The sequence below is a fragment of the Moschus berezovskii genome, chromosome 7 (genome assembly GCF_049115385.1).
Source record: "Moschus berezovskii isolate FMDL1 chromosome 7, NW_MosBer_1.0, whole genome shotgun sequence".
NCBI lineage: Eukaryota > Metazoa > Chordata > Mammalia > Artiodactyla > Moschidae > Moschus > Moschus berezovskii.
In genome coordinates this window covers 109,566,818-109,584,627 of record NC_142466.1, presented here as the reverse complement: position 1 = coordinate 109,584,627, position 17,810 = coordinate 109,566,818, and the positions used below count along the sequence as shown (strand labels likewise).

Genomic DNA, 17,810 nt, shown 5'->3' with positions numbered 1-17,810 from the left:
CACTTTTAAAGATTCAGTCGATTAAATTAGGCCTACCACGATTATCTCCATTTTTTTGTCAACTGCTCATGGGGTTCTCTTCCAATATCCACTGGAAGGACTGATGCTGAAGCTGAAACTCCAATACTTTGGCCACCTGATGTGAAGAACTGACTCATTGGAAAAGACCCTGATGCTGGGAAAGATTGAAGGCAGGAGTAGAAGACAGAGGTGAAGATGTTGGATGGTGCATCACCAACTCAATGAATATGAGTTTGAGAAAGCTCTGGAAGTTGATGATGGACAGGGAAGCCTGGTGTGCTGCAGTCCATGGAGTCACAAAGAGTTGGACACAACTGAACAACTGAACTGAAAAGTCAACTGATTTGGGATCTAATCATGGGAGTAATATTCCATACAACCATAGGTTCCTCCTGCACTGAAAGTTAGGGGTTCTCACAAAGGTATAACACTAGGGAGCAGACATAATGGGACCCATGCTAGAATTCTAGGTATCACAATATTTACAACATAATTTGCTCTTAAGTTGATGTCAGAAGACTAGGAAGGCATTGCTGGGACGGGAGACATCCCCTTCTTTCCCTCAAAGGAAAGTGACCTCGTTTGAAATAATCCTAACTCCCCTGTCCCAGCAATTTTCTACCTTTAAAAATACTTCATTCTGCACAGCTCCTCAGATGGCGTTTCTGTTTGCTAAATGAAATGCTGTCCCATTCATGAAACTCTTAACAATTAGATATTCTAATTTACTCGGTTGGATTTTCTTTCTTTTTTTTTTTTAAAGCACATATAAGTGGAAGGTGCAAAACAGGGTATGTTTGACTCTGGAAAAAAAACTAAAATATTTGGGATAATTTTACCAGCCCCCTGCCCCACTGTAAATTCCACAAAAGGGTGAATGAAGACTGTGTCTGAGTGAATCTCCAGTTTTCTCATTACCTAGCAAACCCAAGCAATCCAATCTGCATACATTATAAAAGCTCAACACATAACTGTTAAATGAGTGACCTTTGTACATGAAATGGCCCAATAAGAAATTATTTCTACTCCAATCGCTTGATTACAATATTGGGCTGAAACATCACCATCGAACTCTGGCTCTCACCGAAGAGCGATGTGTTCACTGAATTTGGTGCGTCAGTTTTTCTCATTGCTCTCATACCATAAATGAAATATATTTCCAAGATTAGCGTTCTCTCTCTATAAAACATCTATGGCATCTGCCCGATTGGGCATTTCCTTTTTCTCCCTCCAGTTTCTCTCATTATCCCAGCTCTCCGGAGTCTGCGATAGTCGGCATTTCCTTGTTTCCCCGCAGCTGGCTACACTGACTAGGAAAAGCAACTCCAAATCCTGTCCTCAAGAACGGAAACCTCTGAGTACCGGGAGTGGGGTGTCACGCACAGTGAAGCACTCTGCAAGCAGCACTCTGCGAGCCCGGTTTCTGCCCGCTCGCCTCCCACCACCGCCAGAGGAGCTCCCCGCAGCGGACCTCCGACCTCCGACCTCCGACCCCCGACCCCTCCCCGACAGCGACGCTGCGCTGTACGGCGGAGCCTCAGTCAACATGGCCGCGCCCACGGCCCGCACCCAAGGGCGCCGCCATCGCAGCCGCCGGACCCGCCGAGGCCGCGCTCCGGGTGGTCGCCACGTCGGCCACTGCCTGCGCCCGGTTCCCGACAAAGCCAGCGACCGTGGACCGGAGGAGGAGGGCAGGGACAGCCGAAGAGGCCGAATGGTTTCCGGAGATGGCTGTGTCGGAGCCCGGGGGCAGCGCTGCGGTGAGCGCGATGATGGGGCGGGGTGGCCTGCTGGTCAGCTGTGGTTTAATCGGGCATCAGTGGCTGGCGGGTTACTGTAGTCTGTGAAATAGGTGATTTGGGAATTGGAGTCGATGCTGAAGGGCCTTTTGCACGGGCGGGAGGATGATCTTAGCATCCTCAGGGAGCTAAGAGATAGTGCTAGAGGGCTGTCTGTGCAGTTTAAGGAAATCGTTGTTTGAGGGATCTGCGGTGACAATGGTGGCGGGCAGGGGCCTGCGGCAGTCACCGAAAAGTCAAGAGTTTGGAAGGCCGCGGGGATCAGAAATAAGGACTTTGTGGTGTATCAGACATTGGGGTGGACTGTGGGGGTCGCAAATGGGAATGTCTATGGCAGTCAGCAATTACAGTGTCTGTTGTTAGAGATGGAATTGTTCCCGTCTGTGTGCAGAGGTGCAGGCAGGTCAGTTAGTAGTTATTGCAGTAGTTAAAGGTAAGAGATGAAGATTGGGGTTTACAGGTGAAATAAAAAATCAGAATTAGAATATGCCTGGAGATGAGCCAGTAGGACTTACTGATGATATGCAGCAAGAGGGAAAAGAAGAATCAAAATTTACACCTAGGCTTTTTGGAACTGGTAGATTCCATTTCCTGAGAAAGGGTTGTGTTGGAGAAGACCTGATTTGATGGCTTAAAGGGGAGCCAGGGTGGATAAGCCAATAGTTCTGTTTGAGCAATGGTAAGAAGCCCATTACATACATGTTCAAGTAGAGATGTTAAGTAATTGTTAGATATATGAATCTATCAACGTAAAGATGGCATTTAAAGTCATAAGATTGAATGAAATCATCTAGGAAGAGATGACAGATAGGGGAGAAAAGAGGGCAAAAAGTCAAGAGTTCTGGGTCAATCTGATGTTTTGAGTTCTGGTGGAGGAGAAGAGGGGCTTCCCTGGTGGCTCAGAGGTTAAAGCATCTGCCCGCAATGTGGGAGACCTGGGAGACCTGGGAGACCTGGGTTCGATCCCTGGGTGGAGGAGGAGAGGGAGAGGGGAGAAGGAGAAAAAGAGGGAGAGGGGAGGAGGAGAAGAAGAAGAATGAGGTAGGTGGTAGGAGGTAACTACTGAGGTAGGAGGAAAACTGTGTAAATGTGTTGTCAAAGAAGCATCAAGGTTTTCAAGGCAATGGGAGTACTCAGGCCTCAGAGTATGACTACAGAGAATTTGACTTTGGCAAGTTGTAGTTCCATGGTTATTTTGATTGATTAGAGCTCTTAGAGTGGAATGCCAGGGGTAAGATCTGGTGGAAGAGTTAAAGAATGGGAGGTAATGAAGTAGAGACAGCAAGTATAGACAACTTTTAAGAGTTTTGCTGATAAGGGGAGCAAAGAAATGGATATTGGATGGGACATGAGATTAAGAGAGGATTTTCCTCAGATGTGTGTCAGTGAGAATGACACAGTAGAAAGGCATACTAAGTCACTTTAGTCCTGTCCAATTCTTTGCGACGCTATGGACTTTAGCCTGCCAGGCTGCTCTGTCCATGGGGATTCTCCAGGCAAGAATACTGGAGTGGCTTGCCATTTCCTCCTCCAGGGGATCTTCCTGACCCAGAGATCGAACCCAGGTCTCCTGTTTGCAGGCAAATTCTTTACTGTCTGAGTCACCAGGGAAGCCCCCTACTGGGAGAGGACTCTTAGAAATTTGTTCCTGCCTTCTGTGCTTTACATCATGCGCCTTTTCCTTAGCTTATTTTGCTTTGAATTCTTTGCTGTTCTAAATCATAGCTATGAGTCCAGCTATATGCTGAGCCCTGTGAGTCCTTCTAGTGAATCTTTGAACCAGAATGTTAATGGGTTAAAGCCTATGTGATACTCTAAACAAGATAGGGTTTTGAAGGATGAATTAAAAACAGTTGAAAGTGTAACTTACTTCATCTTAAGGCTCTAAGACGGAGAAGGCAATGGCAACCCACTCCAGTACTCTTGCCTGGAAAATCCCATGGAAGGAGGAACCTGGTGGGCTGCAGTCCATGGGGTCGCACAGAGTCGGACACGACTGAGCAACTTCACTTTCACTTTTCACTTTCATGCATTGGAGAAGCAAATGGCAACCCACTCCAGTGTTCTTGCCTGGAGAATCCCAGGGCCAGGGGTACCTGGTGGGCTGCCGTCTATGGGGTCGCACAGAGTCGGACACGACTGAAGCGACTTAGCAGCAGCAGCAAGGCTCTAAGATTGGGGTGGAGATGGGGAAACAACTTCTGTTGGGAAACACTGTAAGGGAGCAGAATCCTCAGGTGACAAGTAGGTTTTGGTTGAAGCAAGCAGGCGATGGGACTTCCCTGGTGGTCCAGTGGTTGTAATTCCATGCTTCCAGTGCAGAGGGCCCCAGGTTTGATCCTGGTCAGGGAACTAGATCCCACATGCTGCAACTAAGACCTGATGCAGACAAATAAATAAACATTAAATTTAAAAAAGCAAGCAGGTGAAGAAAATAGCTGAAAAGGGTGTATGTAGTGGAGTTTATTGGCAGTGTTTAGGGTTTCTGTAAAGGCCACTGTGTGAGGGTTCTGTTGGTGTCAATGATTGGGGATTGATAGTATTTGGGGGTCATATCTTAGGTGGAGATTAATATGTTCCTCTGGTATCAATAGTTGGGGAACCTGTGGCAATATGTGATCAGAGTGTTTATGAGGGCAAGTAACTGTGGAGATCTGTTGCTGTTAGTAATTGGAAGGTTTGCAGGGATCAGTCATTTTGGAATTAGGAAGAACCATGCTGGCTCAGTGATTGGGAAGCCAGTAACAATTAGTGACAGGAGTTACAGGAATCAGTGACTGCAAGTTTGTAAGCTCAGAGATTGGTGACACACGCAGATAATTGATTGGTGGTTTATGGCAGTGGGGGTGATCTTTAAATGTTAAACAGACATTTAACATTCAAACATATGTATGTTTGAATACATATTTATTAGCTTCAAAATTCTACTGTATCTTCTTAATAAGAGGAGAACTTTAACATGCTTTATTTAATTCCTTCTCCCCACCCACAACCAATCTTATTGCTGCTTATTTTTCTTACATCATACCTCTTGATTTTAGGGATTAAAATTTTTTAAATTAATTAACTTTGGCTGCACTGGGTCTTCGTGGCTGCTTGAAGGCTTTCTCTAGTTGCAGTGATCAGGGGCTACTCTCTCGTTTCAGTGCACGGGCTTCTCACTGAGGTGGCTTTTCTTTTTGAGTAACGTGGGCTCTAGGGCATGTGAGTTTCAGTAGTTGTGGCTCTCTGACCCCAGAGTGTGGGCTTGGCAGTTGGAGTGCATGGGCTTAGATGTCCTGTGGCATGTGGGGTCTTACTGGATCAGGGATCAATCCTGTGTCCCCTGCATTGGCAGCAGATTCTTTACCACGGGACCACCAGGGAAGTCCAAGGATATTTTTATAACAATTGCACAAGAAAGTTTATCAAGTGACTTGGATGTAACTAGACATTTTACTGGTTTTATTATTCATAGTTCTCTCTTGTATATTATTAAGTCTTCCCCAATCTCAAAGTTATTCTGATCCAATTTTCCTTCTTTTAAAAATGATTCCTCTTCTCCTCTCTCTCCTCTTCTTACCACAGTCCCGATTTTCCCCTCCCTTCTTCTCTTTATTTTTAAAGTTCATGGGTAATATACTTTCCAAATCCTTACATGCCTCAATATCTTACTTTTGCCTCCAAACATAATTGATTTTTTGACTGCTCATAGAAACCAAGGGTCTCAATTCTTCTACCTCAGAACTCTATATCTGTAGTGTTTAGTTATAAAGATGAAGACTGAGTCTAATGTTTGTTTGTTGTAATTGTCTTTCTCTCTGATAATCATATGGTATTTTCCAAAGAACCTTAGACTGAATGGCTTATAAACAGCAGAAGTTGATCTCTGACAGTTCCTGAGGTTACATGTCTAAGAGCACTTCGGGATCTGGTGACAGCCCTCTTCCAGGTTTCAGACTTCTGATTAGATCCTCACTTGGCAGAAAGAGCAGAGAGAGGAAACATGCTCTCTCATAACTCTTATAAGGGCACTATTCCCACTCGTGCAAACGCCACTCTCATGACCTCTCATCTAATTCTAATTTTCTCCCAAAGGCCCTGTCTCCTAATATCATCACTTTGGAGGGCAAGGTTTCAATCATGAATTGGAGGGACACAAACATTCATTCCGTTATAGGGACATTTCTTAATGTGGTTTTTGCCTCTCAGAAACAAAAATGAGTAAAAAAATGACTTTATGACCAACATTGAATGGACAAGGTAAGAACAAGTAATTATTATCTTGTCCAAATCTCTCACTGATGTGGATAACATTAGACTGAACTAGAAATGTGGTATTTTACAGGGATCGATAACATTCAATGATGTGACTATGGCCTTTACCAGGAAGGAATGGGAGCAACTAGATCCTGCTCAGAAAAGCCTGTACAAGGATGTGATGCTGGAGAATTACAGCAACCTATCCTCAATGGGTAAGGACAGTTCCTTTGTAATTCAAAATATACTTACTGTGATGCCTTCTCTCTGATGCCCTTGATAAGTTTATCCTCGATTTTTATGAATCAAAGAGTTGTAGTCCCTTTGAGTACTAGGCAGAATACGTGTGCTCCTGCCTTGAAAATGCAGGATCTACTCAGATGGGGTACATGGGCATTGCACTGTGAAATTTCTGAAGCCACATATTCTTTTATCCTTTATAAGCTCTGAAACTCAGATGTTAGGGATTGATTTCTGGGATATTTGTTGTTCTAACACTCAATTTCTATCTTTTCTCCTGAGTAGGGTATCAGGCTCTCAAACCAGACATGATATCCAAGTTGGAAAAAGGAGAAGAGCCATGGCTAGGGAAGGGGAAAAGACCCAAACAAGGTGGCTCGAGTGAAATAGCAAGAACCAAGGAAACAGGAGCCAATGGAAGTAAGTTCCTAGTTTCATGATGATAACTTTGGAATTCTTTCTTTCTCCCACACTTTTATTATTTACTTTTAAAAATATATATATCTTTTCTTTCTACTGATGTATAGTTGATTTGCCATGTTGTGTTAGTTTCAGGTATACAGCAAAGTGATTCCGTTATCATATATATATATATATATATCTTTTTTTTAAAGATTCTTTTCCCTTATAGGTTATTACAAATTATTGAGTAAAGCTCCCTGTGCCACATAGGAGGTTCTTGTTCGTTTTCTATATTATATATAGTAGTATATTTATGTTAATTCCAAATTCCTAAATTATCCCCACCCTTGCCCCTTTTGGTCTGTAGGTCTATTTATGTTTTGTATAGTTCATTTGTATCTTTTTTTTTGGATTCCACATATAAGCAATATCAGATGATATTTGTCTTTCTCTGTCTGGATTACTTCACTTAGTATGATCATTTCTAGGTCCATCCACATTGCCACAGATGGCATTATTTCATTCTTTTTATTGGATGAGTAATATTCTGTTGTATAAATATACCACATCTTCTTTGTCTATTCATCTGTTGATGGAAATTTAGTTGCTTTCATGTCTTGGCTATTGTAAATAGTGCTGCAGTGAACACTGAGGTGCATGTGTCTTTTCTCATTATGTGTTTCTCTAGATGTACGCCCAGGAGTGGGACTGCAGGATCATACGGTAGCTCTATTTTTAGTTTCTGAAGAAACTTCCATATAGTTTTCCATAATGGCTGTACCAATTTACATTCCCACTAACAGTGTTGGAGGGTTCCTTTTTCTCAACTTCCTCTCTAGTATTTGTTATTTGTAGATTATTTTTTGATGATGGCCATTCTTAGTGGTGTGAGGTGATACGTCATTGTGGTTTTGATTTGAATTTCTCTAATAATTAGTGGTGTTAAGGATCTTTTCATATGCCACCTGTATGTCTTCTTTGGAGAAATGTCTATTTAGATCTTCTGTCCATTTTTTTGGTTGGTTTGTTTGGTTTTTTGATATAAAGCTGTATGAGCCATATGTATTCTTTGGAGAAATGTCTATTTAGATCTTCTGTCCATTTTTTTGATTGGGTTGTTTGGGTTTTTTGGTATTGAGCTGTATGAGCTGTTTGTATATTTTACAGATTAAGCCCTTGTCAGTCACATTATTTGCAAAAATTTTCTCCCATTCCTTAGGTTGTTTTTTTGTTTTATTTATGGTTTCCTTTGCTGTGCAAAAACTTTTAATTTGGTCCCATTTGTTTATATTTTTCGGTTTTATTTCCTTTACTCTAGGAGAAAGTCCAAAAAGAGATCACTGCAGTATGTCAAAGAGTTTTCTGCCTGTGTTTTCCTCTGTGAGTTTTATAGTATTTGGTCTTCTTCCCATTTCGAGTTTATTTTTGTATGTGGTGTTAAAGATGTTCTAAATTCATTCTTTTACATGTATCTGTCCAGTTTCCCAGCACCACTTATTGAAAAGACCCTCTTTTCTCCTTTGTACATTCTTGCCTCCTTTGTCATATATTAATTAATCATAGGTGCCTGGGTTTGGAATTCTTCAAAGAAAATTTGTTCTGAAATTCTTCTTAAAGGTCTTAAGGGTCTTAAAGACCCTTCTTTCTTAACCGGGAAGTAGCAGTAGAAAAATATCACAATCTCCCAGGGGGATAGGAGTTCAAACTACAAAGATTCTCTAACCTTGGAGATTCTAATATCTCATCCTTCTGTGACCCTGTCCACATGGGAGGTCCTCACATGAGCTTCACTGTAGTTGTAAGCCAGTGTGATTTATGGGAATTTGCTTATACCGCTTGTATCAGTCAACTTAGGCTAAGTTATGCCCCATTAAAGAAAGATCCCCCACCTCCCCAGATCTTAGTGGCCTACAAGATGAAAGATTTGTTTCTTGCTCAAGCTGCAGTCCTTTCCCACATTATCTTGTGACCTACACTGAAAGAGCAGTCCCTATTTGGCAAATTCTGATCTCATTACAGAGGGAAAGAAGAAGGAATGGAACCATATGATGAGTTAAAAATCACTGGATGTGGTAGATATCTCTTTCTTCTTAACGTTTTATTGGTTCTTTAGTCAGAGCAGGTCACCTTTCCACTCCCAAATTCAACTGCGTAGGAATGGGAGGATTAAATGGTCATGCAGTGGGGCTGGGAGGAGTAATCCACAAGGAACAATAATGCAGTCTGCTACACTACTTGGGTTACGTTAGGAAAAATGGTGAAAAACAGAGCTCTAAACCTTGGGCACCAGGCAATCAGATGCCTAACTGACCCAGCCGTACATAGCCATCTTTCCTCATCTAGGCTTTCCGTTGCTCAGTTTTGAGAAAGAGCAGTGAACCCTTTTAACTGTTTTCTTAGCTAATCCCATTCCTGCTTACTCTTGTCACCCCATGGACTGCAGCCCGCCAGACTCCTCTGTCCATGGGATTCTCCAGACAAGAATACTGGAGTAGGTTGCCATTTCCTTCTCCAGGGGATTTTCCTGACCCAGAAGTTGAAACCAGGTCTCCTGCATTGCAGGCAGATTCTTTACTGACTGAGCTATGAGGGGAGCCTTTACTTTTCTAAAGTAATGCTTTTTAAAATCATCCCCCTTTTCCTAATATCCTCAGCTTTTCTCCCTTTGTTCACCCACACTCTGAAACCCCATAGTATCAAATTTCTCTCCTTAGGTATTCAGACATTCTTAAATCTGTCCTCTTTCCAGATCTCTTGGTGTGATGCTTCTGCCCCTCATTACTTTCCATTTCCCCACTTTCTCTGTGAAATGCTCTAGACCCATGGTCTATACCACCATCATTATTTCCATTTCCTCCCTAACCCTTGCAGTTCAGTTAAGTTCAATTCAGTTGCTCAGTCATGTCTGACTCTTTGTGACACCATGGACTGCAGCACACCAGGCTTCCCTGTCTGTCACCAACTCCCAGAGCTTGCTCAAACTCATGTCCATCGAGTCAGTGATGCCATCCAACCACCTCATCCTCTGTCATCCCCTTCTCCTCCCACCTTTAGTCTTTCCCAGCTCATCAGGGTCTTTTCAAATGAGTCAGTTCTTCTCATTAGGTGGCCAAAGTTTTGGAGTTTCAGCTTTAGCATCAGTCCTTCCGATGAATATTCAGTACTGATTTCCTTTAGGAGGCACTGGTTGGATCTCCTTGCTGTCCAAGGGACTCTCAAGAGTCTTCTCCAACACCACAGTTCAAAAGCATCAATTCTTCAGCACTCAGCTTTCTTTATAGTTCAACTCTCACATTCATACATGACTACTGGAAAAACCATAGCTTTGACTAGACAGACCTTTGTCGGTAAAGTAATGTCTGCTTTTTAATAAACTGTCTAGGTTGGTCATAACTTTCCTTCCAAGGAGCAAGCGTCTCTTAATTTCGTGGCTGCAGTCACCATCTGCAGTGATTTTGGAACCCAAAGAAATAAAGTCTCTCACTGTTTCCACTGTTTCCCATCTATTTGCCATGGAGTGATAGGACCAGATGCCATGATCTTAGTTTTCTGAATCTTGTCCAGATAAAGCTCCAATTTCATGTCTTATATTTTACCTACTTACCTCAGATGATGAGAAATTGAAAGCTTTATCTTTCTTTCTAAATTAGAGCTTCCTTTCACCTTCCCTGTTTTTATCAGTGTCGAATTTTAGGCCTGTCTACCATGGAATTCCCATGAACGTTTCTCTCTGTGCTCTCTTTTATTATTCTTTCATTAGTTCCTAGTTTTTTTTTTTTTCTCAATTCTGACTGACATCACTCAAATCAGATTTGTATTATCCCATTCCTAAATTGCTCCAGTTCTTCTTTGGTAGACTTCCTAACTTCCCCTCTTTAGAAAAATAATTCATCTTAGATGTTGCCACCATGTTAAAACATACAGTTATTATATACCACTACAGCCCCTCAAAAAAGGAAAGGCAAGAAAGGCCTTCTCCATTCCCAAAGAAAGGCAGATCTAAAGAATGTTCAAACTACTGCACAACTGCACTCATCTTACACGCTAGCAAAGTAATGCTAAAAATTCTGCAAGAGAGGCTCAGTTCATGACAGTACATGAACTGAGAACTTCCAGATATTCAAGCTGGATTTAGAAAAGGCAGAGGAACCAGAGATCAAATTGCCAACATTTGTTGGATCATAGAAAAAGTGAGAGAATTCCAGAAAAACATCTACTTTTGCTTTATTGACTACACCAAAGCCTTTGACTGTGTGGATCACAACAAACTGTGGAAAATTCTGAAAGAGATGGGAATACCAGACCACCTGACCTGCCTCCTGAGAAATCTGTGTGCAGATCAGGAAGCAACAGTTAGAACCAGACATGGAACGATGGACTGGTTCCAAATTGGGAAAGGAGTACGTCAAGGCTGTATATTGTCACCTTGTTTATTTAACTTATATGCAGAAAACTTTGGGCTTCCCTGATAGCTCAGTTAGTAAATATCATGGCATCTGGTCCCATCACTTCATGGCAAATAGATGGGGAAACAATGGAAACAGTGACAGATTTTATTTTCTTGGGCTCCAAAAATCACTGCAGATGGTGGCTGCCGCCATGAAATTAAAAGACGCTTGCTCCTTGGAAGAAAAGCTATGACAAACCTAGGCAGTATATTAAAAAGCAGAGACATTACTTTACCAACAAAGGTCTGTCTAGTCAAAGCTATGCTTTTTCCAGTAGTCATGTATGGATGTGAGAGTTGAACTATAAAGAAAGCTGAGCATCGAAGAATTGATGCTTTTGAATGTGGTGTTAGAGAAGACTCTTGAGAGTCCCTTGGACTGCAAGGAGATCCAACCAGTCCATCCTAAAGAAAATCAGTCCTGAATATTCATTGGAAGGACTGATACTAAGGCTGAGACTCCAATACTTTGGCCACCTGATGGGAAGAACTGACTCATTAGAAAAGACCCTGATGAGCTGGGAAAGACTGAAGGTGGGAGGAGAAGGGGATGACAGAGGATGAGATGGTTGGATGGCATCACTGACTCAATGGGCATGAGTTTGAGCAAGTTCTGGGAGTTGGTGATGGACAGGGAAACCTGGCGTGCCGCACTCCATGGGGTCACAAAGAGTCAGACACGACTGAGCAACTGAACTGAACTGAATAGTCCCCAAATAGCAGAATATCCGCAATATCTTTTTAAGTTTCTTCTAACTCTGAATTTTCAAGACTCCATGAATTTCTCAAGGCCTGAGGGACAAATCTGTCAAATGGCAAATGAAGAGAATTCATAGTTTTTGATTCATCCATTCATGGCTCCAGTTTTGGCTATCTTCACTTTTCTTGCTGATGCTTGGTGTTACAATGAAAAAATATTCCTAAGTCATTTAATATGTGCATTTTTGTCATTGCTGCAGTGACTCTATTCTTGGTTCAAGTTCTTACTGTTATCATTGGAGGTTCTTCAAGGATGGACTATTTTCTATTCCCTCCAATGATTGCTGGTTCTAGTGAGTTCCATGCTTCGGTTTCTGAAGTTACAGTCATTTTAGCTTTAAATTTATGTCTTAATTACTGTCTCAAATTCAGGACAGGCTTATAGCCTTAATTACATGCTCTGCTGGACCAGACTTCCCTAGTATTATCCTACCGTTATACCAGTTAACTAGTTAAGAGTCTCCTCTCCTCCCTCAGGGTAAATTTCTCTTGTGGTGATATATATCTTTTTCAACTGTCAATTGGGACCAGCCAAATCATCATTATAAGAGGTTCTTATAATGTTATGCCTCAAGAGGAAAGGTTTGAGTTTTGATCCCTTTCTTCCCAGAAGACGATTTGCCTCCATCTCTCCCAGCATCTTTGGTTGGCAAATACAGCCTTCGTCATGCTACAGAAAAGTTCTTGTTATACTCTTTGTCTCAGAATACTTGCATCACTTAAAATTTCCTAAATGAAAAAGCAGCTGGCAACTCCAGTTCTTCCTACTGTATCTATACCACTACTTTATGTATACTTATAAAAATTGATCAACTTTATGGGAACAAATCTTTTAAAAGTTCTCCATAAAAGCAATGGTATTTCCCAGCCATATATTCAAACACCATAACTCCTTTCTGTTTGAACCCAATTTTTACTTTATCCATGTAATGTTCTTTCACTATTAAAATGACTATTTACTTTTTATCTTTTTGTTTTCCTGAAATCATGGGGACTCATATCTGTTTCTCTCTTTGAGTCTCTTTAATTCCTATCCTGAAGCTTTTTCTGTTTTTCCATGTCCATAGTTGATAAAGGCCACCCCAAAATGGTGGTCCTAGCTCCGAAGTTGTTTGGTTTTTACATATGTAATGTCCATGTCTAGCTAACAGAAGTCTTCAAGCTTCAATTCTAAGTTCTTAGGAAAACTGTTGGATAGCGAGGATTGATGTTTACTGTTGTCCAATCGGCTGCTTTCAACCAGAAGTTGGCTCATATACTAAAAACATGGCTGCTTACATCTGTCAGTTTGAGTTTGGTCTCAGAGAACAGAAGCCTTGGTTGAGAAGATAGCTCAAAATGTATAATTGTAAGTGTATGGAGGAAAGAATGTGAGCAATTGCTTAGAGTTGGGAGTTAGCTTAAAATTTATAATTGGCAATTAGAGTGACCTGACAGGAAGGTGTGCTCCATAGCAAACTATTGGAAAACAAGTGTTTGTGTACAGTACAAATCCAATGTCATAAAGTTTATTTGCCAGTCTCATTACTGTGAATTTTATAATATGGTAAAACCCATCAGGTAACTTAGAGAAGGAGCTTCCCCAGTGGCTTAGTGGTAAAGAATCTGCCTGCAATGCAGGAAATGCAGATGACATGGGTTCAATCCCTGGGTCGGGAAGAACCCCTGGAGGAGGGAATGGCAACCCAGTCCAGCACTCTTGTCTGGAAAATCCCATGGACAGAGGAACCTGGTGGGCTACAGTCCATAGGGTTGCAAAGAGTCAGACACTCTTTAACATAAGAGTCAGATGTGTTTTAGCACAGGAATGTCATTATTATATTAATCATAGGTGGGAGCAGTAGAAAATCCTTTTCTACTTAATCCCTTGGTCACCTATATTCAGTACTCTTTGATGAACTTACTTATTTTCTCTTATTTTGGCTCTTTGAGGAGCAATAACAAAATTTTACTTGTGCTATCCTAAGTAAATGGAGGAATTTATTATAAGGCCTTTTGTAACCTAAGGGATGGTACTTCAGCCAGGGACTAGAGCCAGTACTGGAAAGCCATTAGGAATTGGGATTATGTAAACGATCTCTTTGAGGACACATGATCTTAGATCTCTGCTTTTCTGTGGATATATACTTTATTCTTTGTGCTGAGGAACTTTCTGTTTACATAGGAAAGATATGACTTTATAATACTTGTCTTATATCATTTTAAAATTTAGCACCCAGTGGAAAGTGAGTAGAGTCCAAATTTTTACAAGGTATACTCTTATTGGACATCTTGGCTTGAGTCAGCTGTCCCTGACTGTGACTATGGAGATTTGGATGAATATAGTATAGGCTGTTGGAGACAAGCACTATGCATGGATTTGCAGTTATTAATGCTGGGAAGTTTGGGCTGAGGAGAGACTTCAAAAAGTGTCAGCTAAAATTACAAGCTCTCTTAGCTTCATTTCTTTCTTTTTTTTTTTAAATTCGCTGCTTTTTGTGTTTATTTCATCTTTTATCCCAGGTTGCAGGGTCATATTTATAAACAGTCAAAGTTTTTTCTAATCACTATTATCAATTTTCTTTTTCTGTCTTTACTACAGCACTTTCCCTCTCAAGTCCAAAATGACAGGAATATTTGCACTTGATATTTCATTCACTTTAGGAAACTTTGTTGTTGTTGTTCAGTTGCTAAGTCATGTCTGACTCTTTGTGACCCCATGGATTGCAGCATGCCAGACTTCCCTGTCCTTCACTATCTCTTGGAGTTTGCTCAAACTCATGTTCATTGATTCGGTGATGCTGTCCAACCATCTCATTCTCTGTCATCCCCTTCTTCTCCTGCCCTCAATCTTTCCCAGGATCAGGGTCTTTTCCAAGACTGTTAGGATACTAGGCTCAAATAAAGATTCCATCCCACAACAGGGCATTTCTTTAAAAGTTATATTCCAAAATATGAGAGTGCAAAGATTCACAAGAGTGTCTCATTGAATTTCACTTTAGAAGAAGTCCATCAAGATGATGATCAGCTGAAGAACCACCAGAAATCTCAAAACAAAATCCTTAAGGAAGTTGCATTCAAGAAAACAACTCTGACGAAGAAAAAGAGCCATGAACGTAGTTCATTGCGGAAAAAAAATGTGAGTACAAAATACATTCCTTCAAAAAAAAAGCTTCTTAAATTTGATTCACATGGAAAGAATTTAGACTTACCTGGTGATCTAAGAAACTGTGCGGAAAAGAAATCTGATGTAGCTAAACAGCATAGGAAATCATTCAGTCATAGCTTATCTGATACAAAGAAAGACAAAAATCAAATTGGAAAAAAATGTGAGAAATCATCTACCTGTAGCTCATCTAATGGGCCTGACAAAACTCAAACTGGCAAGAAATATACTGAACAGGACAAAATTCAAACTGGAGAAGAACAGGATAAATCATCCAGCCATTGCTCATCTCTTACTAAGCATGAAAAAATTCAGAATAAAGTGAAACCCTATGAATGTAATGAATGTGGGAAGGTTCTCAGCCATAAACAAGGACTTGCTGACCATCAGAGAATTCATACAGGGGAAAAACCGTATGAATGTAATGAATGTGGCATAGCCTTCAGCCAAAAGTCACACCTTGTTGTACACCAGAGAACTCATACTGGAGAAAAACCATACGAGTGTGTTCAGTGTGGCAAAGCCCATGGCCATAAACATGCTCTCACTGACCATCTGAGAGTTCATACTGGGGAAAAGCCCTATGAATGTACTGAATGTGGGAAAACCTTCAGACATAGCTCAAACCTTATGCAACATGTGAGATCTCACACAGGTGAGAAGCCCTATGAATGTAAGGAATGTGGAAAGTCTTTTAGGTATAACTCGTCTCTTACTGAACATGTGAGAACACATACAGGTGAAATACCATATGAATGTAGTGAGTGTGGAAAAGCCTTTAAGTATAGTTCATCCCTTACTAAACATATGAGAATTCATACAGGTGAGAAGCCCTTTGAATGTAATGAATGCGGGAAAGCTTTCAGCAAGAAGTCACACCTCATTATACATCAAAGAACTCATACTAAAGAGAAACCCTATAAATGTAGCGAGTGTGGAAAAGCCTTTGGACACAGCTCATCTCTTACTTACCACAAGAGAACTCATACAGGTGAAAGTCCATTTGAATGCAATCAGTGTGGGAAGGCCTTCAGACAAATTGAAGGTCTTACTCAGCACCAGAGAGTTCATACTGGGGAGAAACCCTATGAATGTACTGAATGTGGGAAAGCTTTTAGCCAAAAGTCACACCTCATTGTACATCAGAGAACTCATACAGGGGAGAAGCCCTATGAGTGTAATGAATGTGGGAAAGCCTTCAATGCAAAGTCACAACTTGTAATACATCAGAGATCCCACACTGGAGAGAAACCTTATGAATGTAACGAATGTGGAAAAGCCTTCAAACAAAATGCATCCCTTACCAAACATATGAAAACTCATTCAGAAGGGAAATCTCATGAGTGAAATTAGTGTGGGAAATCTGAACAAAAGGTTTTATTTAAACTTATAAGTACTGTGAACTTAAAGGATTTTAGAAAGCCTTTAATAAGAAGTCACACCTTGTTACACATGAGAAAATTTGAAAATGAATCTTCACATAGAAGAAATGGATGGAGAGTTTAAATTTGATACTAAAACTTTTACATAAAATATTGTTATAAATGATCTATATATTCAGACTAAAATATAAAGCTTTTAAGATTGTTAATAAATTAAATAATCAGTACACTAGAGAACCAGATTACATATTCTGACAATTCCTGAGTGGCTTGAGTGTTGTGTCCTTAAGCACCATATATGAGAATTAAGTTTGCATATCTGTTTAATGCCATGTATAAACATCTGTGACTGTTGGTATAAGCTTCATCTCTGATGCTATCACATAGGTCTTTGTATTATCAGCAAAATTTATAAGAGGATTATTATTTATATAAAAATGTTAACACAAAATTAAGAGAAAATGAAAGAAATCAGCTGAGGACACACAGGTGCCAATAGGGAATGCTATCAAAGATACATTGTTGAGTGAAAAAAATGGGTTGCTCAGCTATGTGTATGGTTTGTTCCCATGTATGTACAAAAGGGTGTGTGTGTTTGCATGTCTGTCTGTGTGTATGTATGTATTAATATGTTTGTATACAAGTATTTATCTGTGTGTATGTATGTATGTGTATATGTGTATATACATATTTTTTATGTAAATAGATTGGCTTGAAAAAATACAGAAGAAACCTAGGGGTTGCCTTTGGGCACAGGCGTACAGGAATGAGGTCTGGGATGGGAGAGAGACCTCCTTTTTATTGTATACTGCTTAAATTTTAAAATCATGTACATATATTATTTTTACAATTAAAATCCTTTTAATATGTATAAATCAACACTAATGAAAATTTTCACTGAACCCACTCTATGATGTGATTTGACTAAGTAAAAATTTCTAGGCTTGTTCATAAATGAGGATATGGCATTAAATTTGATATTGAATTTACAAAGGCTTTTCTTATCAACATATTCTTTCATTAAAATAATGAATTACAACGATTACTTGGAGCTGTTTCTTTTATTTACTATAATTTTAAAGACTGAAGATGAACTATGATTGCAGCTGAATAAAAGGGATTTTCTGAACAATCACTCCACTTTATCTCATATTAAAAGTGCTTTTACACAAATACCTCAATCTGGGATTTCAAATGTACTGCAATAAATGGCACTACTTCCTGTTCTTGCACATTAGCAGATGTTGTGAGTGGATCAGTGCACTCTTTCTGAGTGAATCTAGACTTGGCCTCAGAATAATCTCAAGCATGCATTCCAGAAGATACTGTTAATCAGTTTGGGTTTCCACAGGAAACCTGTTTCCCTATTTTTCCTC

At 40.4% G+C, this 17,810-nt stretch overlaps 1 protein-coding gene across 1 annotated transcript; it reads left to right on the top strand.

The window, feature by feature from the left end:
- Window positions 1-1,548: 1,548 nt before the first annotated feature.
- Window positions 1,549-17,479, top strand: ZFP37 (ZFP37 zinc finger protein). The gene is made up of 4 exons (XM_088838282.1): window positions 1,549-1,781; window positions 6,148-6,274; window positions 6,585-6,719; window positions 14,889-17,479. Exons 1-4 carry the CDS (start codon window positions 1,749-1,751, stop codon window positions 16,397-16,399), a joined length of 1,806 nt encoding a protein of 601 aa, XP_088694408.1. The 5' UTR covers window positions 1,549-1,748; the 3' UTR covers window positions 16,400-17,479.
- Window positions 17,480-17,810: the final 331 nt, after the last annotated feature.